The following is a 21,383-nucleotide window of genomic DNA, read 5'->3' as shown; positions in this document are numbered from 1 at the left end:
ATGGGAGTTGAGATGCTCAGCACATAAGAAAATCGAGCCCTTAATGATTTACCCAAGGCCATAGCATGATTCCTTAATGTACAACAGAATGGTACCCTCTTTCTCCTGACTCCTGGTCCCCTGCTATAACCACCTCTCTAGACTTCCACATCTGTTGCATACTTGGTAATTGTTTTATTTAGTAGTTTTTGCAATATCTGAGTGTTTGGTACCTTCATATTATATGGTCTACAGTGTCAAGAAAAGCAGGATTAATATTTAAGTGAGGGATATTTTAAGAATATAATATGAAAAATGTGGGGCTTTTTTAAAGGTTACAACTAACTCTTTAAAGCAGTGACATAGCAATAAAATACACTTTTTTATTCAAAGAGATTCTGGTGCCCAAATGTTCTGGAGATGGAGACCTTAAAAATCTGACTAACAGCGCCCAGCAATACATACAATAAAATTATAGTAGGTATTTGGTCCATAAAGTTAGCAGATTTAGCATCAGTTGAGAAGCCTTACGCAGGCAAGAATGAATCACCCCTTCAGACTTGGTCATTAAATTAACATATCCTGGAGATCTTCACTAAAAGAGCTCAGTATGAAGCGAAAACAACTGTTTGCAACGGCAGGGCCTGCCTGCCCCCTCCTCTTTGGCGGCCGTAGGTGCTTGGGGGAGAAGCTATGCACTATAGATATGAATAAAATGCCAAATCCCTCTGCTGGGAAAAGCCTTTGACTTTGTGCTCCTCGGTCATTATAAACAAGGCCCACAGACATCTACATGCAGACAGCAGGACTGCTGGGCCGCGAGACCTGGAGTCTGATGCCCAGTCCCGGGCTGGGGCGATACTCGGAGTGCTCTAAAGGGGCCCCTCTACCATGCCTGGGGCCGGGAGCGTAGCACCTGAGGCCTCACAGCAGTCGGGATGCCCCAGACAGGGGTCCCCTCTCCACGGCCGTGGGGGGGCTGGCTGAACGGAGGGTTCCCAGCCAGCGGAGTCCCTCTGCCCTGCCCCGGGCACGGGCTGCTCCCGGCCAGCTGGGGGGCGGGGGAGATGAGCGCGCGGCCGACCAGCAAGTGTCTGACTTCTCGCCCACCCAACATCCAGGCCGATCCCGCCTCAGCCAATCAGGAGCCAGGACGCGAGGCCGTTGCTATGGTCTCCAACAGCAACACTTCCCAGGCTCTGCACCAGCGAAAATGCAAGTGGGAGAAGCCGGGGCGGGTGCCTGCTCCTGCCTCGCGTCCCGTGCCCCTGCGAGGGGCAGCCGCAGCGCCCTGAGCTCCCCGCCCACGGGCCGGCGCGGTGGAGCTGGGTGCAGACTTGGCCAGCCTGGTCCGGGAGCAGCCAGGTAGGACAGGACTCTGCAAGTCTCCGCTGTTTTGCAGCTGCATGGGGAGGCGAAGGTGCCAGCGCCACGCCCATTAGCAGCCCCTTCTCGCTAAGAACTGGTCGGCTTTGGCTTGACTCTGCTGAGATTGTTTAGCTTGAGACGCTGGGTCTGCTGGCTGCAGCAGGGACCTTAGCAGCTGTCACTCACTCCAGCCTCAGCATAGTAATGCCTGCTCTCCAATCAAGCGTTTTAAAAAATTCCAGCATCATCTTGAGGTTGTCAGCTTGGCATTAGGGACACCAAACTGGCTGGTCTGGTTCTTAACGTAGTGACTAAATATTTTATAAAATGGATTAGATTTTGCGGATGGCTGCAGGAAACGCAAGAGGGATGCTACCACTTACACTCGTTCTAAAGCAATGTGAAGCATTAGAAAATTAGCATGATAAACTGAGCCTCTTCCAGGGCTGTGATAGCATGCCCTATAATTTGTGAATACTAATAAACACAAATGAGGACTAGAGAGATCCCAGAGTTCAGGAGCCTGTTGTGTGATGAATTATTGTGTTTTTTACTGTCTTTTACTGGACCACAACTAAAGAGTAATACAAGATCAGCCCATTTCTAACTTCATATTGACACTCCTCCCCAACCACTCTTGTGAGGAAATAGTTATAATATCAAACTTTCACACTGCACTTTTCATTCCTAGATCTCAACGTGCTTTACAAGTAGTTCAGAATCATTATCCCCATTTTACAGGTGTCACCCAGCAGGTCAGTGGCAGAGCCAAGAACTGAACCCAAGTCTCTTGAGTCCCTGTCCAGTACTCTGAAAGGGGAAATTTCACATGATTAATTTCTTATATTTTATTATAAAGGAGGCTTGCACTGTCTGCACAGTAGTGTCCATCCAGCTTCCTTTTTATTGTATCATGCATTATTTCATTTTAGCTTTGGAAGGTCATATCTGATTTCAGCTCATTGTCATTTTTTTAAGGACCCCACAAATATTTTGAAGCAAAATTTTGAAGCAAAATTAACACAATTGAGTTTGACACACTGAATTTTGAACCAATTTATCTGGTTTCAGTTAAGGAGACACCATGACTGGGGAAGATTTGCTCAAAGACACTACCAGCGTCAAGCCGGAACTGGTTTTACGGCACTGTTTTAAACAATACAAACTCAGAGATTTGTATCCAAAGTTTTTCTTTAAAGTGAAACCAAGTACATTTGGGCCACCCAAATCCAGACGTCGCATTATTATCGCACCTCCAATGGTAAGACCAGCTTCGGATGGTTCAAAACTCATTCAGACCACTGCCATCGATGAAAAGGAGGAAGCTGCTGCCTGGCAAGTGACCCCTGAGGTAGAAAGCTGTCCCCACACTCCAGAAGAACCTTCAGAAGCAAGAGATGATCTACTAAAGCTGGAAGCTTGGATAACGGAAAGGAGAAAGCTCCGCTCTCAATTGGATAGCCTTGTGGATGTTGAAAAATGGCTAAGTCAAAAACTTTGCACCACTGAGCAAGAAGATAGAGTCCTGGAAAACTTACAAAACTGCAGAGCAGTGAGGAAGGCTGAAAGGAAGTTAGCTGCGACCAGAAATCTTGAAGTAAGTGTATGCCTCATTCCTCTGCCATTTGAATTACTACACTGCAGCACTTGGAAGTCACACCTCCTATTACACTGATCATTTGAATTTAACAACTGTAGCTAAACAGAGGGAGAGTCAGGTAAGATTTCTTTCTATGGGTGCTAGTATCAGTCATGTATCCTTGCAGATTCTCATCAGTAAAATTACAGAAAGTGAGATAATTATACAACCAACCTATTCAGATTGTTCCCCTGAAGACAGTTACTTCTGCATATGAAGAGGTAATTCAGCCAGGCTGCATTGAAGGAGTTTCTCTGAAATTCGACCTTTTGGGGCAGCAGCTGCACTCTCCTGGAATTAGCTGAATATTCCATCCCTTAAAGCTGCCGATTGACAGGGCACAGAGCATCTGAAGTTCCTCTGTGTACTAACTCCCGGCTCCCCTGATGCTGGGCCCTGGCAATGCAGCTTTTGCAGTAACTATAAGGAAAACCCTGTGGTGAAAGACCCTGCAGGCTGGTGCTACTGTATTCCTCCCCAATACAACCTCTGGGCATCCAGGAAGTTCAGAGCTGTCTATTGCTGACCCTCCCATCCAGTCCCTACATCTCCCATCAGCACTGCCTGCACTATGCATAGTCCTCATGGAGTGACTTGGGCCGTGTAAATGTGGAACAGTACTGCAGAGGCAGCACTTCCGTCTTATGTGTCTCCAGGAACAGCCTCCTGGATTCCAGTTCCCGCTGACCATGGAGGCAGAGGGGATTATATGGCCTCTGGTCAGGGTGAGGAAAGACTGAATCCAAAATAAGGTCATCTTGAGGGGTATGGAACATGCCAGGGCAGGTGTTTTACTGGTGTAAATCAATATAACTCCATTCATGTCAATGGAGCTGTACCCATTTATACCAGCTGATGCTCCATCACTTTACAGTCCTCACACTTCTATGCCCTGAGTCAGGAAACCTGACTGAATTTCTCAGTAGGATGAAACTGATCTCATGATTATTCTTCAATCTCTTCCAGAACCTGCTGCCAAAGCACGACCTGCCTCCTCAAAGAAGAGTCATCCCCCTTATCAACGCTCCCTATCCCCAGTCCCTCATCACACTGCATAACCTTCTGCACAAACAAAAGCTCAAGATGGTGGACTTATTCAGGAAGGCGGATAAGGACAAGAAGCAATTCATGAGATCAGACTTCATTAAAGTTATCAAGGGGGTATGCAGAAAACAGGTTAAGAATATAAGGCTGAAATTCTCCCCTACTTCTGTCGGTGTAACTCCTCTGAAGCCAATGATAAGGGCTGATCTCACAACAACAGGTCCTCCTTTCACCGTGGTTACACAGATTTTAGAAATGATCTATGGGGAATTAATCTTCAGAGATTTTACTCCACAACTTGTGAAAATCTGTAGGGAGAAGAGAAAGAGAATTTAGCTGCATATTTAGATGACCCAAGAGACAGAGTGAATCCCAGCTGAGGACGAAACCCACAGTCACATTGTCCAAAAGAAACTCACAGGCCAATTCGGATGCTGCCCCGTGTGCTGCTGATTTCCATAACGATGATATAGCTTTCTTCAGTCTGAGAAAGCTCAAGATGCTTTACAGACCATTAAATAGCCTCACAACTCAAGCTGTAGGTAGGGGTGTATGAATGGAGAAGCAATGTGGTCCAGTGAGGAGTGGAGAAGCAATGTGGTCCGGCTGGACTGGACTCCAGACACCTAAGTTCTATTCCTGGCTGTCTTGCGGGCCTTCTGTGTGACTTGAGTAAGTCACTTCACCTTTTTGTACCTCAATTTCTCCTACCACCCTTGTCTGTGGACTGTCATTTACAATTTCTGTGTACGGTGCCTACCACAACGCAGCCTTGATCTCAGTTGGTGCCATTAGATGTTACTCTAATATGTCTAGTAACAACACTTATTTGACAGATGGAGAAATTGAAGGCCAAAGATGCAAAGTGATTTGCCCAAGGCCACCCAGCCTCTCAGGGTTCAAGAGAGGTTGTAGAATCCCATCACTGGAAAGTCAGGGGTGGTCTAGGTTTATATGGTCCCGCCACAGCACGGGGAATGGGACTTGATAACTTCTCGAGATCCCTTCAGCCCTATATTTCTATGATTCTGTGATTCTCCAGCCACCAGGCTACATCATCTTTCAATACCATGGTAGTAGTGCACATGGAGCAACTTCAGAACTGGTCCTTAAGGCTTTATGGCAGCCTTCAATCTTCTTATGATCACATTTGAAATTTTTTCTTTTTACAGGCCAAAGTCCCTATCAGTGACAATGACCTGGAAGATGTGATCATCTTCCTTACTTCTTCAAAACGTGGGAATTTTATAACCAGTGACGATCTGGTTGAATGTCAAAATATATGGCTGGATACAATGAGAGATCAGACAAAACAACCTGGGGAGGCAAAAACAGGTAAGAAAAAGGAACCCGCGGTAGGAAAATGATCTTCATTCTTAGGAGCATCGGAATCGCCACACCAGGTCCAACTCCAGGTCCATTTAGTACAACATCCTGTCTCCGACAATGAACAGCACCAGATGCTTCACATGAAGTGTAAGATGCCTGCAGTAGCAGATGTGGGATAACCTGTCCCCCACATTAGGGCTCATCCTGCTCATTAATAGAGAATTGTTTAAACCCTAAGTTTAATAATATCCCTTCCAGAATTTGGTTGACGTTCTTGGCCCCCTCCAGCCAGATGGCTGAAAACTAGAACCTTTGACACAAATGCCCTTCCACTCAAACTCTGGGGGTTTGGATAAAATGGATCCAAGATTCAAGCCACCCCTGATTTTGCAAAATCAAAACCCAACCTCCTTGGTTCATCTCTACGTGAAAGCTTGTCCATGTACACGTTACCTTATGCTACAGTCTCAGCAGTCAAGAGGTGAAAGGAGAACTGCCTAGAAGTGCTGAGAAATACGTAGCACTTTACAGCTTCAAAATGCCCTGCAAACATTAACTTATTCCTCAGAGCAATTAATTGATATTTCTAAAATGCTTAGAGACCCTCAAAGGAAAGACACTAGAGAAAGCTACAGTATTATTAAAGTATTAGGATTAAAGACAAATATCCCACTGGGGTAAGCATCATTATTTGTATTGTATAGCTGAGTAAACTGAGGCACAGAACGCTTAAGTGACTTGCCCAAGGCCCAATGGTGAGTCAGTGTTGGAGCTAGGAACAGAACTCAGGGTGCCTCACACCAAGTCCTGTGCTCAGATGTTTCCTACAAACACTTATTTGGAGGGTTACAATTTAGTTCTCCCCCAATTCAGGCCTATCTCTATCACTGTTGTTGGGAAACAAAGACCTGATTCTGAAGGAATGTGAGAGAAGGCAGCGTTTGCCAAGTACTTCCAAGCTGAGCTTCCATTTAGGAAAATGAAATCAGACACCACACCACTCTCCAACTCTGCCGGGTGTCATTAAAGGGCTCTCCTTATTTTAAGTCCTCATAATATGATGCTTTGAAATGGTTAATGCTGTTGACATTTAAAGCACCATCCTTGGCTTCTGAGCGAGCAGCCATTGAACTGAACAAGGCAGGTCATGCAGCAGAGCTATTGTTTCAAGCTCCCTGCTACTTCAGGCAGATACCGCTCCCTTGGTTCTGTTTGGGTCACGTTTTGATGGTGAAACCGTAACAGCGAGAGACTTTCTTTTTTTCAACAGAAAGTTGCAAGTCACAGTCTGGAGAATAATGGAGAGCCCTTGCCACCCTCTGCCCCACCCCTGCCCAAAGTTGGTTCTGGTCTCTCCACTCCCTCTGCCCCCATCTAGTCCTCCTTGCAGTGGGCACTTTGGGAAACACTGCTGTATGATCAACATTACCTAATGTCAAACAAATTCTCTCTCAAATAAAGGTGGGAGGTAACATAGTCCAGCGGAAAGATAGGGAATCAGAGGATCTGGATTTTGGCCCTGGCAGAGATTTACTTGTAAAAGTCAGTCTGCCGCTCTGTATCTCAGTTTCCTCACGTATAAAATGTGGATAATGACACATCCTCTTTTGTAAAGCTCTGTGAATCAAGTGTGATCATTAGTAAAGGAGGAGGGTCAACATAAACCTAGGAACTCTTTAGTTACTTTCAAGACTTTTCAATAAAGCGCTTTAAGGAATCATTTCAAACTGGAGGTGGGTTAAGCTGTAAAATGCGGGTCTGGCTACAAATCTGGATCCAAAGCTCGAGGCTGTTGGTATCCAGAGTTCTGGTCTAAGCCTGTTACTAACTCAAATTTGCACAGAAAACAAAGCCTCTTGTTCATTCTTTCATGAGTTCTGATCAGTTCGGAAGTTGATTTTCTGCCAAATGCTAAAATAATGTCTTCGTTTCTTGTGATTCTACAGCATGTCCCCGATTTCACACCCGAAAAGCTGTTTCTAAAACTGTTAGTCGTCCAGCATCTGCTGCTGGCAAAACCAAAGAGATACAGCCACTTGCTCCTAGTGAACCTGGAGCAAAGTTAACACTGTTAGAAGTTCCCCCTATCGACACCGAACCGGATCACAGACCTCTAAGCTATGAGGAAATGGAGGAGATTGGGAAGAGATGCAGAGAGAGGAAACGATGGGAGAAGGTACTGGATATCTGCAGAGAAATTATTCATGTACTTATGCTTTGCATTTCAGGCCTTCCCATGGGTGTGACAGATTGAAGATGAAATAGCAGTTTAAAAAAAACAAACTAAAACAAGGGCTTTTAATGAGAATATTATTGATTAGTAATCTTTTGCACTTCTGTATATAGCACCTTCTATCTGACACTCTCCCTTTATAAACAATTAATTGTGCCTCCAGCACTCTGAGTTATAGATATTTTATTCCCTTTCTTACAGAGGGGTGAAGAAAGGCACAGCTAAATGTAAGTAGTTTACATACCCCAGAATGGAAAGTCCATCAAGGTCATCTTTTCTACTCCACCTGCTCACAAAAACAGGATTAACCCCTATGGGATATCTGCAAGCACTTTGTCCTGTCTTGTTTTTTGTATATCCCGCAGCAGGACTCACAATGAGTCAGCAGCAGAGCTGGGAATAGAACTCAGGAGTTCTGTCTCCCACCACTCAGTGCTCTAACCACTAGGTAGCACTGCTGCTGGGAGAGGTTCTTTTTTAAAAAAAAAAATCAGGATGCATTGGTCCAGCTATTTGCATCTTCTGAAACTAACAATCTCACCTCCCAGGGTTTGATGAATTTCCATTGCACACATTGTAATGGAAATTAATGCTAAAGACATTCCAAGAGCAAGGGGAACAAAACTATAAGGCTCCGTTTTTTCAAAAGATCTCTGAAAAAAACAACTACACTGTTTTCTAGTGCAAACTCTTGTGCAATTCACTGCTGTGTAGACAACTAAGGCACCACTCGAAATGGGGTTTATGCAGGATATGAGTGTGCATGGGCCTTGTACTGGCCCGCCACACAAGATGGATTTCGTCCACAAACCAGTGCCTGTGCTCATGAAAACACAGTTACCCATTTTGCAGGCACAGAATTCCATTTGTACACACAAACGGTGCCTTCTGAGCCACATTCATTCCTGGCGTAACTTCACTGAGGTGAGTGGAATTACACCAGGGATTCATTTAGCCATTTGGCCATGAAAATGTTCTATCCAGCTACACTAATGGAGGCCTGCCCTTTACTTGCAGGCCAAGGTCAATCCAATACAATGGCTGGAATGCTGTCGACTGGTGAGATCTGGAAACAAGGCCATTGATGAACACTGCTTGCCATCTACAATGGAGAGTGAAATGGGGGAAATAATTGATCAGCATCGAAGGACCTGCTACATGGTTTATCTGCAGTGTCTCAAATTATGCAAAGAATATAACATTCCACTTACCGAAAAGGTCCTGGAAAAAGGTAAAGCAAAACCTTGGGCTTGGTGTAAATGTACTACCTCAGAACAATTCAGGCTAAACTTTGCCCCCCAGCCCAAATGCATGGCTCTTATTTTAGCATTTCCTATGGGTGGGAAACAGATGCTAAGTAGATGGGTGAAGAATGAGGTGTATTTGTAGTTCTGTGTATAGCAACAGGATTGGTCTAGCAGTGGATGCTGCTGGTTAGGATTAAAATACATTGAGCGCGCTAGGGAAGGACTGGAATAGCAAGCAGTGCTCCAAATCAGGATTGAGGCTCCTAGAGTAGAGCAGTGTTAGGTGATTTCGGCTCAGCATAGCAAGAGATACTGCAGGGGAAGACAAGAGATGGACCGGCGCATGTAGGATGGAGCAGGACTGGAACAGCAGGAGTGCTGCAGGTCAGGATTGAAGATCATTGGGAGAGCTCTGTAGATTAAGCTTGCATAGGGTCTGCCTGCACTACGCCAGACTCAAACCATTTCTGTTAGTCCCTCACTTCACTGAGCTCATAATCCATTGAAAACGTTTAGCAGGTCATGTGTCATACAGTTATTACTGCTTTCTTTTTTTTGCGTTCTTTGCTGACAGCCCTGCTGTACCCAGGAGACAAAATAATCAAAGAAGGAGTACATGTGCGGAAGATCAGACAGCCGGGGGGTCCCTATACAACAATGGACGGGAGTCACCACCAAAGACGACTGCTTTTAAGCAGACAAAGATTAAGAAATGCATTAAAAAGGGATGCCAAAAATGGGTTTGTTCAAAGAGTTTCTACTGTAGTGGACAACTTAGTGGGCTATAAACCTATAGTGATTTATCTCCAAGCAGCAGCACGGCCTAGGAGACCCAGGAGACCAGGGTTCTTTTCCAATTTCTGCCACTGATCTGCTGTGTGACCTTGAGCAAATCACTTCTCTTTTCTGTTTCTTTATTTCTCTTCTTGCCCTTTGTCCATTTAGAGTGCAAGGTTTTTGCGGCGGAGACTTGGTGTATGTCAAATGCTAACACAATGGTGCCCCACTCTTAATTTAATAATAATTAAAAGGGATGCTGGTATAACATCAATAGGCAGGCTTCAGGCTTTTTTTTTTTTTTTCTTTAAGGCAAGCAGGCAAAAGTTGTTGGTTTTGGTCGGGGGTGGGAATTTTCCTCCACTAGCTCAAGTGTCTCTTCCAGGCATGTGTACACTACAGCAGAGGACCATGTTTGCTTTAGGTATGGAGCATACAGTTTCCAGTGCTGGCCCTATATTCCAGTGTCCATGAGACACAAGGGAAAGTCACGGTATGACCAATTCTCCTGTTACTGTCACTGGTGTGACAACAGTGTAACTTGGAGTAAGTCCACTGAGGTCAACTATTTACATGGATGTAAATAAGAGAAGAATCAGATCCAATGAGTGGAAATGTTCCTGCTGCCATCTTGTGATTCATTCCTCTTTGCCCAAACCCCATTTTGCTGGCCCTTTTGGCAAGACATGATACTGCATCCAATATGGTGTGTATCTGTATTGGGATGAAATACATTCGGGGGCAGCCTCTGATAAGATCATGACAGTGAACGACCCAGATTCTACTCTTAGTTACACTGACACTGTTGCACTGGTGTCAATGTGTGTTGTCATCTGTACAAAGGGGCTAGTGCTACTTACCCACCTACCTCACGGGGCATTGGGAGGATTGCTTCATTAATGTCGTACAGTGCCGTGAACTTACCAAGTGCTATACAGATGTTAAGTATTCTTATGTACCATGATGGTGAAAACCTGAATGGAACATCTAGCACATGTACAATTACTTATTCAGCATCTTTCCCTACTGCATTAGTATGTATGTAGCTCCATGGATACATCTGATAATTCACAGACATTTAGAAAGACAAGGGAATTTTCCCCAGTGAGCTTCCAGTCTGTTGGTTGAGATCTCTACCAAAAAGTGTATTCATAGTTTGAAATGATTTCTGTTTCATCTTCCCTGCTAGAATGCATGATACAGGGATTAAGGGGCAACTACATGGAAAGCAGAAGGAATACAGAGGCAGCTGGATGTCATTTGAGGATTATGAACAGTTAACAAGGTCTGTGCAGAGAATGGTTTGCTCCATATACAATATGGAAGCAGAGGCAACCAATGGCCAAGCTGGCTTCAAGAACACTCTTTCCCAACAACCAGTCAGACACAGCTTTATTCAGAAGCTCCTGGAGTTCTGAAGCCTTGTCAGTATGGGAGAGTTTTACTAGTTATACTGATATAGTTTTACAGAGTAGGTATACTGGTATAACCTCATATGTACACTTTTACCAGAATACAGGTGGCCATATGGTGGGTTATAAATACATATAATTTAATATAATTTTGCCTGCATTTGTACTGTGGTCATGGGTGGCCAGTGACCTGGCCATGGGGGGAAGCTAGTTCCCTCTCCCTCCTCTTCTTCCTCCCTTCCCCACAGGAGCCCAGAGCACCCCCAGCACTGGGTCACTGGGCAGCACAGACAGAGTGCCCCAGCCCTGGAGTGCTGGGCGGCACGGACACAGCGCCCCCAGCCTCTGGCGGCCGGGTGGCACAGTCCAAGCGCTAAGTGTGCAGTGTGGCCCCAGCACCAGCTGCCCCAAGTCCCCACGGCAGGCTGCCCAGGGCCAGGGCAGAGCGCCAGGAACTGCAGGAGGGGGGCTGAGGATGGAGCGCAGTCATGGCCACGCCAGGCAGTTTGAGGAGGCACAGCCTCCCCCAGTCTATGATACCTGCTGCCCATGACTGTGGTTTCATTTCAGTATGTGGCTCTCTGCCACTTTCTATCCTGAGCTGTTCTGCCATGTTCCTGTTAAAACAGCTGCCACATTCCACCCCACAATTGGCTGCATTTCAGTGATGGCTAAAGAAATCCCTGGACAATGAATATAATTAATTGAGCATTTTGGTTTCTTTAAGTGAAAGGCATGATATAAATGTGTTACTGATTATTTAGCTCATATTTTTCAGACGTCTGCACACGAAGTGGTCCAATCTGAACTACAAGTCTCACGACAATAACTTCTGGCCAGGTCACCTTCTGGACAAGCTGCGTATTTACCTCCCACAGATAGCGCCTAATCAGGAGCATGCCCTGTTCAGCTATGTTCATCCAACACCACCTGTCTATTCTGGCGTCTACAACCCACACCGCAGCTGGCCAATCAGTGACCAGGGATACGTGACCTATGGAAATACTGAGACTCAAAAGTATTGATGTTGTCTGGAACAGTAATGCTATGCACAATGAAAGCTTTGTGACCCCTCTGTCACCTCCATGGACTTAGGCAACCATCATAAGCAAAATAAAGCTATCAAAGTATGCATTCCCAAAGTTATGGGGGACTTGACAGAGCAGTTGACTTCTAGATTAGCAAGTTTCTGTTCCTTGTGACTCATAACACAAGACCTGGGGACATTCAATGAAACTGAAAGGTGGCAAATTCAAAACTGATAATATCAGACTGTGGAACTCGTCACCATAAGACATTGTTGAGGCTGAGAATTTAGAAAGATTCAAAAAGGGATGGAGCATTCATAAAGATAACAAGAATATCTAGATTTATAATAGTTAATGCTAATAAAAATTCTGGGAGAGATATTAACCTCATATTTCAGGACAAAAAACAAACTAACTATTAAGGATCAGGATAAAACCTAATTTGGGGGTCAGATTATTCCACATCCATCTATCGTAGAGTTTCTTGCACTTTCCACTGAAGCATCTGGTGGCAGCCACTGTCCAAGACAGGATACTACACTCAGATCTGATTGAAGCTGGCAATTCTTCTGTTCCTGTGATTCCAATCCAGCTCTTTGGTGACCCATGCAAAATGCACTTGGCAAGTCTCAGTCTAGTTTCTACCAGCAGATAGAGCCAAGTCACAACAACTGGCATCACAACTAGCTGCACTTATTGGCAGCCTTGGGATGGAAGAGTGAGTGGGCCATGATAGTGACTAAACTAACTTGTCACACTTGTAGAAATCAGGGTCAAGGCACATGGGTGTGGGAAGGCAGAGGAAACTTGCTCTCCTGCTGCCTACGCTGTACCTGTTCACAAGGATTTTGATTTCCATGATAAAAATGTCTTGATGAACCAACACTTTAAAAACCTGCCAATTCTCACACAGCCTGGGGATACTAGACTACGAGAGTAGGAACACTGGTTGTTGGGACACTGGTCTTATCCTGGCCCCTTGAGCAGCATGATGGGATCTTTAACTGCCACCTGCTCAGCCAGAGATGGGGGGTAGTTATCCTAATTTAATTTAACAGGCTGATGAAAAATTTAAATATAAATATAGATATAAATAAAACGTACCTTTCTCCTCCCCTTGCCCCCTCCCCTGCAAAAAAACAAACAAACAAACAAAAAGCAAATATAGAGAAGGGAATTTTATTTAAAAACATTTTTCAACAGCAGGTTCTGACGCAGAGTTTTCATACTATACAGAAGGCATGTTTTAGCTATTCATTTTGAACTGTATTCTCTTTCTTCAAAACACAGTACATGTAGCAGTCAGACAGAATTTATGGAGATCTCTCAGTAACATGGATTATGGTTATTTAGCTATGCTGTATACAATTTAACCGGACAGTTCCAGGCATAAAGATCTTTCCTTGAAAATATTTATGAACAGGCTAGTTAGTAAATAGAAAAACTTCAGAACACTGAATGTTATGTACCTCACAGTACTGTGAATAGCTGGTGCCAATCAGAAAAGTGTAGTTACAAAAATGCCTCAAAAAATAAAAATCAAGTTTGTTTTTCACATTAAGTTGTGGCTTTATTCATAAAATACAATGTACACGATGGATTTTTTTTTTTTTAAATCTGCTCTAGGAATTACCTTGGGGAAGTTCACTGGCCTGTGCTGTGTAAGAGGTCAGAGTAGATGATCACAATGGCCCCTTCTGGCCTTTGAACATATGAAACAATAAATGGCTTTATTCAAATTCTTAAATCACTAGTCACATTGGAAACTTTCAGAGTTTACAATTTTAACAGTGATGTCTGCTGAGCAGGTTGAACGAACCTACTTCATTGCTGAGCGACCCAAGTGAAATTCAAGAGAATGCGCCAGCATGTGTTAATACTGATCAGGCTTGAGTGGAACGTTAACTGATGATCAACAGCACGGCTGGGCAGATGTGCAACCAGGAGCAAATGACCAGCGATGTGCTGCTATTTTAACAAAAAATTACAAAGTATAACATCCCAAGAGATCCCAGAGTGCTTTGCAGGCATCATCTGCTACTACTGAAATACACCAGCAAGCAGGTTTGTGTGGTAGTCTTTACAACTTCTCAGTCTGTGCTCCTCTAATAACCCCTGCTCCACACACAGCTTAAAGCCATAAATTAGGGCCCCCCTTATGCAGATACTTAACTTTAAGCGCATGAGTAGTCCCATTCACTTTCAGGAGTCTAGTCAGGAGTTTAAAGTTAAAACAGTTACATAGGTGCTTGCAAGACTGGAATCTAGAACTAGAATATCCCTACGGGAGAGGCTAGAGATAGGATCTTACAAAAATATGATAGAATCCTCAAACATGCTTAGCAAGGGTATAAATGGGATTCTGAAGGAAAAGGTATAAACATAAAATATGTTCCTGAAGATGTGATATACCATTGAAAGCTTTAAGAACATGCTAGTCCCAGAGTTCTCTAAAAGTACATCCACTTAACAGAGCCCCACTTGGGTCCCTGCTTAGAATCCATTGAGTCATTTCATTTTATGGTTCAGCCCTATCAGGGTAGATACCTGGACCTCCCAGGTGCATCCTATAAAAGGGAGGCAGCAAACAACCTCCTATAGTGCTGTGGACTTAATCCCAGGCATATAGGCTAACCTCACCCTAAACAGGGCCACCTGGGGGGGAGCAAGTGGGGCAATTTTTCCTGGGTCCCACAGGGACCCCCACAAAAATATAGCATTCTATAGTATTGCAACTTTTTTTTTATGGAAGGGGCCCCCAAAATTGCTTTGTTCCAGGCCCCCAAAATCCTCTGGGCAGCCCTGACCCTAAAGTAAAAGTATTAGAAAAATACCAATGTATTCCTTTGCTACTAACCTATAGTGACTGTCAAATTCTCCCAAAGCCTAGAATGCAGTTACTGTACTCAGATTTGGTTAAATCCTCAGGGCGAAGAGCTAGTCTTGCAATAAGTGCCAGGTGGTTTCTAATTACCAGGGCAGCCAAAATTTCCCAGATTAGTTTTACATCCTATCAAAAAATATCACTAATTGCATGATCCAACTGGATCCTGTTGCAGGAGGACTGAAACCAAAGTGAAACGCAGAAAATTAAACATTGCGTAAAGGATGAGCTTTGAGAAAAACACCAAGAGTTTGCTTCCTGTGATAACAATAGCAAAAGTTGACAACTCTAGCAAGAAACAGACATTTAAGAAATATTTGATCTGGAAACGTCCCTAAAAATTAAGACAAATCCTTAATATTATTAGAAAATACACTGTAAAGAGTTTATATAGGTATATTATTATAAAAATATTGATTTTTGTAAAGCAACATTTTATGCAACCAACAATTAATATTTGAAGCTTTGTTACCTGACAATTTCTCGTGAAGACCCAGGAAAAAAAAGTGTTAATAAAATGAAAAAAGTAAATAAATTAATACAGCCAAAACCTTAGTAATCTGTCCTTAGGTGCCATGTGGCTTCAACGCTGCAGTATCCGAAACCTGCCACTAGATGGCCCTCACACAGTGGTATCAGTGCTGGCGGAAGTAGCTTCATTCTCGCTCCTCTGGCTGTTGCCTACGCCGTTAGCGGAAATTGCTTGGGATAGGTCCTGGCAGATTATAGTTGCTATTATTGTAGAAAAACTACAAGTCATTTTAAAAACTGTTATTCTCTTAAATAAATGCTCTCTGATCTTCATCTAACCATCGTAGTTACTAAGGTTAGGAGGCAGGTTCAGAGTCCCCCTTTCTGGGTTCTGATCAGGGATCTGGCCTGCCAGGACCTTCAGGAGTTACCTCATCAGCCCGCGCGCTCGTCCGCTGTCTCTCTCAGCGGCGCTGCCTCTCAGGGTGGCCGCCATTAGGACCTGGTAAGTGCCGCGCCGGTCCGGATCTGTCCCCATCGGTGCCCGGGGACCCGCCAGCTTGGCCCTGCCGTCTCCCAAGGCCCGTTGGCGGCTCCCTGCGTTAGCGCTCCGGGGTATTTCCCGGCGGGGGCGGAGGATGGTGGCCGTGGAGCCGGGGGTTTGCCTGGCGGCCGAGCCGGATTCGGGAGCGAGATCCGGGGAAGGGGTCAGGCGAGCTGGGGGATGTGGTGGGCCGCTCCGGGAGGGGCGAGATCTGGGCTCCCCGGTTGAAGGTGGATTCGTTCCCCCGCCCCGGGAAAGCGGTGGGGAGCAGGAGACCCCCTGGCCCCCAGCGCTGGGTGACCGGAGCTTGCTTCCTCCTCCCGGCTCCGCGCTCCCCGGGGGATGGGGGCGGGGGTCCGTCTCCGAATGGTGGGGGCGCTGGGGCTGCAGCTTGGGGAAACGGGGCCTTGTCCCCCATCCCGCAGGGCTCCAGTGTCGCCTCGGCTGTGCGCCTGGAAACCCAGTAGCAAGAGAACTGCTTGGGGGGAGGGGAGGCGCCTGATCGGAGGGAACCTACTAGGATCCCCCAAATGCCCTTCTCTCGCTGAGCGGTTATTGACTCACACGGTGATCGCGCGGACCTCGCTAATTTCTTTATACTACTGTGCTGAACATCTTAGTATCTGAGCGTCGTTCACTTCTAGTCAACCAAGATCGCACTGGAAATCCCAGTTTAAAGTGGTTGCATAAGCCACTGTGTTGGCCAGTGGAAGTGGGAGCCTTGCTGTAGGTAAGGGAAGGGCCTTGAGGGTTAATGCTAGAGGGAGTTACTGCATTGCACAGGGGAAACCAGTTCTTTAATGGACACACAACTCAAATTGAAATAGCATCTGCTGAGGCTTTATTGGAGAGATCTAGCTGGGATGGGGAGCAAGATTATAGTTACTTTTCTAGTTTCTGTGAACTGGAAACTAGTACATGTTGCAAGGATGGCTTTTTAGACTCAGCAGTTTGGGCACAAACTGGAAGGAGTCCAGCAGCAACCACAGAACTGGGAGGATGGGTGGGATCATTTGGGAATTGAGCTCCTAAAAACATCTTGTGCAAGTTCTGTGATACCACTTGCAAAGACATTTTATTCCCAAATAATTTTGACTCGTGTGGGGAAAAATGGGACCTCCCCGGGACCGCCTCTGGAGAGCTTTCAGTACTCTTCCAGCTTCGGAAGCAGGAGGGAGAACAACTGCAGAGGAAGACCCATTCCATTACTAACTTTGGAAGTGGCTAGTTAATGGAAGGCAATCTGCTACAGGTTTGAGCGAGATAACTTATTGCCATCTTGTTCTGTGTCCTTTCTTATCTGTGTTTTATCTATCTTAGACACCATGCCTGCCCTCAGACCCCTGGTGAAACCTAAGATCGTCAAGAAGAGAACCAAGAAGTTCATCCGCCATCAGTCAGATCGTTATGTCAAGATCAAGGTATGCATCCCTCTGAACAAAAAAATAAATAAAATTAAAAAAAAATTGGAAAGGTGTCTAAATCTTAAAGCCTGAGAAGTGACTATATTTAGGAACTATTATGAGGTAAAACGTAAAGTACCTTTAATTATCAGGGATCAGAAATGTGGATTTTCTGTAATAACAGTACAGTAGAGGTTCCTTGCAGATGTGCTTGTAATGTTGTAGGATGTGAGAAATTGGATTGAAAAAGACCATGTCCACCCTGAATCTTTGGATTTATTTTTCATGATGGTGCAATTGTATTCTTAAAACTTCCTTGCATTTCCCTAGCGCAACTGGCGTAAACCAAGAGGTATTGATAACAGAGCTCGCAGGAGGTTCAAGGGCCAAATCTTGATGCCCAACATTGGTTATGGTAGCAATAGAAAGACGAAACACATGCTGCCCACAGGATTCAAAAAGTTTCTGGTCCACAATGTCAAAGAACTTGAGGTGCTGATGATGAGTAACAAGTAAGTTGGGAAAGATCTCTTTAAAACTCATTCAGAATGTTTGTCTTAACCTAACCCTGGTATTCTGTGATGCAAGTTTATACTTCAGTTATGTTGCAATTTTGTGATCAAAATCAAGGTTTTCAAGGGCGGGGTGGGGGGCAGGAGGGGAGAGATCAAGTGAAATGGTTAGAAGCTGCTAGATTTTAAGCCTGAGTGAGATGCTCTATTCTCTTTCTCCTGACTTTACCTCTCACTAGAGCTGCTTCATCTTCTTGCCCCTCTATACCATGCTTTGTGCCCAAGAAGTACCATGCCATTATTCAGGGCCTTAGCTCATTGGGACCTCAATCATGTTTGGAGGCCTTTGGGCACTACTGACATATGCATAAGAGGATAAACATCCAGTCCTGCCTGTCAAAGTATTCAACTCCTTGACATCTCTAAGTGGAACCTTCCTGGAGCAGAATGCGGAAGGGGATGAACTGAAACTAGCCCTAGCCCACAACTGCTCTAACCACCCTTGTACAGCATTCCTATCCCTCGGCAATATCAGCTTGCTGACCAGCCTGTACCCTCCGACTCCAAACCAAGCCATGGTTTCTTGCTGTTCCTGTAACAGCGTGGTTTTTTGGGAACAACAAAAGGCTGTAAGATGTGACCATAAAGGATTTTGGAAATTGGGGTCAAGAAACAAGGTTGTATTTGAGTTTTGGGGTCTGAGGTGGAGAGAGCTTGAGAACACTTGGCTTAAAAGAACGGTATCTTGGCTGTGCCTGCTTTCCTGTTTCCCTTTCAGTTATGTCCTCTTCCTGGGATGTTAAACATTCTATTTAAGTACAGCGCATCATAATCTTCAGCCTTTAGGAGAAGATCATTTTATGATCAAACATTCAAAGGGTAGAAGTAATTTTGAACTTTGATTAAACAAACCCTAAACTTTGCTTTGTATAGGTTTTTGTAGATTGATCTTATTCTTGTGATACAGGCTTCCTGAATAACTTCATTATAGAACCATAAAAATGTAGGGCGGAAGGGCCCTGGAGAAGTCATGTTGTCCTCCTTAACTCTAATGCTGAGCAGGACCAAGTATAACTAGGCCTTTCCTGACTGGTTTGTCTAATCTGTTCTTTAAAAAATCCAGTGATGTGGATTCCACATCCTCCCTTTAACTTTAGTGTGATATTAAGACCAATCATGATACTTAATTCAGGGTCTGATTTGGCAATGTGCTGAATACCTCCATGTCTGCAAACTGCTGCAGCAGCAGCATCCTAGAAAATAGTACTAGCAGACAGATTTGCTTTCATCAACTTGACGTTTCGGTGCTATAAGGACAAGGTGGAAACACAGTAATGATTTAGGAATAATGTGTTTTTTAAGATTATGTTTTTCTTAATACAGTATTTGCTAAAAATTGCACAAGTAGAAGATCACAGGCATATGTAGTAGTTAATAGAGGCTTTATAAAATGTCAGACTTAATTCTTTTAAACAGTAACCTTTTATCCTTGTAAATGCATCTGACTTGTGTATTGCAGGAAACATATTTGGTCCCTGGTATATTTTGTAATACATAGTTAGAAAATGCAATTCATTTTGCTGTAACTAAACTGAGCCCCCCAAGGAAACAGAATTGGAACTATCAGTGGTAGGGCATGAGTTACTACTGACATGAGTGGAGGCAACCTGGCTGTTTTCATTGGATCTGCGCTGCCTTATTCCAGCAGTAACTCGATCCGACGATGTTAGAGAATGCAGAGAAATGGGATCAGGAGTGGAAAATGCAGTTGGCATTTGAAGAAGAGAATAGCAGACAGTTTCCTAGCAGAGTAGGGGAGTGTGTTGCTACTTGGGAGCAGGAAGCTGGTACTAATATTTTGTGATTTGACACACTGTCCTACTGAAAGAGTTAATCTTCTACAGCAGTGAGCAGATGAGAAATGGAGAAAGGAAATGAAGTATCAGAGGGGTAGCCGTGTTAGTCTGGATCTGTAAAAGCAGCAAAGAATCCTGTGGCACTTTATAGACTAACAGACGTTTTGGAGCATGAGCTTTCGTGGGTGAATACCCACTTTTTCAGATGCATGTGGTGGAAATATCCAGGGGCAGGTATATATATGCAAGCAAGCTAGAGATAACGAGGTCAGTTCAATCAGGGAGGATGAGGCCCTGTTCTAGTAGTTGAGTTGTGAAAACCAAGAGAGGAGAAACTGGTTCTGTAGTTGGCAAGCCATTCACAGTCTTTGTTCAATCCTGAGCTGATGGTGTCAAATTTGCAGATGAACTGAAGCTCAGCAGTTTCTCTTTGAAGTCTGGTCCTGAAGTTTTTTTGCTGCAGGATGGCCACGTTAAGGTCTGCTATAGTGTGGCCAGGGAGGTTGAAGTGCTCTCCTACAGGTTTTTGTATATTGCCATTCCTAATGTCTGATTTGTGTCCATTTATCCTTTTCGTAGAGACTGACATTGCAATGCCCCTCTGCTATGTACATCAGCCAAACTGGACAGTCTACATTCAAATTTAAGCCTATTTAGTCCCAGTTATAAATAGTCTAGAAGAATGTTGCAGAGGAGTTTTTTGCAAGAGGCACTATGTGTACACTTGAATAACCTGTTTATTTCTAACTGCTTAAATCATGAATTCTCAGTGGACACCAGCTAATACTATATTTAGTTCTTAAGGTATTTACTTTAACTTTCTTGCAAAAATACTTTATTAGCTGCTTGCTTGTTCTTTCCCTACACAATGTATGCACACTTAGCTCAATATTTCCATTCCTGTGCCGCTTAAAAGGGAGGACGCTGTGAATTGAATATTGGCCTGCTTTATGCTGCTGAAATACTGATTCTTTATCCATATTCATATTTTAATAGGTCTTATTGTGCAGAGATTGCTCACAATGTTTCCTCCAAGAACCGCAAGGTAATTGTGGAACGAGCAGCTCAGCTTGCTATCAAGATCACCAATCCAAATGCCAGACTGCGCAGTGAGGAAAACGAATAAATGGGCTCCTCCTTTGTGTAACTGTATTTAATAAAATACAAAAAAGCCACCATGTGATGGTGTGTGTTGAATGGTTATATTAAGTCTTCATCAGACCAGACCTCAATGAAGATTATCTCCCTATGAAATACTAGTGAAAAAGTGAGACTAAAGGCAGACTGGGCACCTCAGTTTTCCTTCTGTGCTGTTCTTAAAGGTGGAGGGAAGGAACTGCACTATTGCTTTGGTGTGAAGTTGCATTGGTACTGAACTAGCTTTCATTTTCCCAGTGTAAGTCTTCAGGTCCTTATTTCATGCATAAGTAAGCGTAGAGAGCTCATTGAATTCAAAATGAGGCCTTCAATGGACTACTGTAGTGAATACTGGTACACTTTGGCTAGAGCATTTCTAAACTGCCTGTTCACTTCCTGTTCCATTGGGGTGGTGGGGGGGGAGAACTATAGCATGTTTGAATTTAAAGACTCATGATAGGAAGCTGAAAGGGGGGAATGGGAGTATAGCACCCCTTGAATTGCCCCACTGCTACTTCTG

At 44.3% G+C, this 21,383-nt stretch overlaps 2 protein-coding genes and 1 non-coding gene across 5 annotated transcripts; all 3 read left to right on the top strand.

Annotated features, from left to right (window-relative positions):
- The first annotated feature begins 1,177 nt into the window (after nucleotides 1-1,177).
- Nucleotides 1,178-13,456, top strand: EFCAB12 (EF-hand calcium binding domain 12). 2 transcript variants are annotated; one of them, XM_050957658.1, is made up of 9 exons: nucleotides 1,178-1,344; nucleotides 2,419-2,944; nucleotides 3,953-4,147; nucleotides 5,203-5,365; nucleotides 7,306-7,535; nucleotides 8,610-8,823; nucleotides 9,414-9,579; nucleotides 10,806-10,901; nucleotides 11,807-13,456. In XM_050957658.1, exons 2-9 carry the CDS (start codon nucleotides 2,432-2,434, stop codon nucleotides 12,051-12,053), a joined length of 1,824 nt encoding a protein of 607 aa, XP_050813615.1. In that variant the 5' UTR covers nucleotides 1,178-1,344; nucleotides 2,419-2,431; the 3' UTR covers nucleotides 12,054-13,456. The 2 variants fall into 2 exon arrangements, with proteins under 2 accessions (XP_050813615.1, XP_050813616.1); XM_050957659.1 differs by having other exon boundaries at nucleotides 2,326-2,944.
- A 2,345-nt stretch (nucleotides 13,457-15,801) lies between these two features.
- On the top strand, nucleotides 15,802-20,904 carry RPL32 (ribosomal protein L32). 2 transcript variants are annotated; one of them, XM_050960891.1, is made up of 4 exons: nucleotides 15,802-15,916; nucleotides 17,276-17,376; nucleotides 17,689-17,870; nucleotides 20,723-20,904. In XM_050960891.1, exons 2-4 carry the CDS (start codon nucleotides 17,281-17,283, stop codon nucleotides 20,850-20,852), a joined length of 408 nt encoding a protein of 135 aa, XP_050816848.1. In that variant the 5' UTR covers nucleotides 15,802-15,916; nucleotides 17,276-17,280; the 3' UTR covers nucleotides 20,853-20,904. The 2 variants fall into 2 exon arrangements, with proteins under 2 accessions (XP_050816848.1, XP_050816849.1); XM_050960892.1 differs by lacking the exon at nucleotides 15,802-15,916 and adding an exon at nucleotides 16,597-16,685.
- On the top strand, nucleotides 17,070-17,209 carry LOC127054642 (small nucleolar RNA SNORA7). Its single transcript, XR_007775316.1, has one exon. It is a non-coding gene; the product is annotated as a small nucleolar RNA SNORA7 (small nucleolar RNA).
- Nucleotides 20,905-21,383: the final 479 nt, after the last annotated feature.

This window comes from Gopherus flavomarginatus, chromosome 6, assembly GCF_025201925.1.
Source record: "Gopherus flavomarginatus isolate rGopFla2 chromosome 6, rGopFla2.mat.asm, whole genome shotgun sequence".
Classification (NCBI taxonomy): Eukaryota; Metazoa; Chordata; order Testudines; family Testudinidae; genus Gopherus; species Gopherus flavomarginatus.
Note: the sequence above shows the minus strand (reverse complement) of the source record. Positions and strands in the feature narration are given on the sequence as shown.

Coding starts and splice junctions, on each gene's coding strand:
- RPL32 (XM_050960891.1), top strand. CDS start 17,281: ATGCCTGCCCTCAGACCCCTGGTGAAACCTAAGATCGTCAAGAAGAGA. Junction 17,377..17,688: donor ATCGTTATGTCAAGATCAAG/GTATGCATCCCT, acceptor GCATTTCCCTAG/CGCAACTGGCGTAAACCAAG. Junction 17,871..20,722: donor GTGCTGATGATGAGTAACAA/GTAAGTTGGGAA, acceptor ATATTTTAATAG/GTCTTATTGTGCAGAGATTG.
- EFCAB12 (XM_050957658.1), top strand. CDS start 2,432: ATGACTGGGGAAGATTTGCTCAAAGACACTACCAGCGTCAAGCCGGAA. Junction 4,148..5,202: donor TCATTAAAGTTATCAAGGGG/GTATGCAGAAAA, acceptor TTCTTTTTACAG/GCCAAAGTCCCTATCAGTGA. Junction 9,580..10,805: donor AAAAGGGATGCCAAAAATGG/GTTTGTTCAAAG, acceptor CTTCCCTGCTAG/AATGCATGATACAGGGATTA.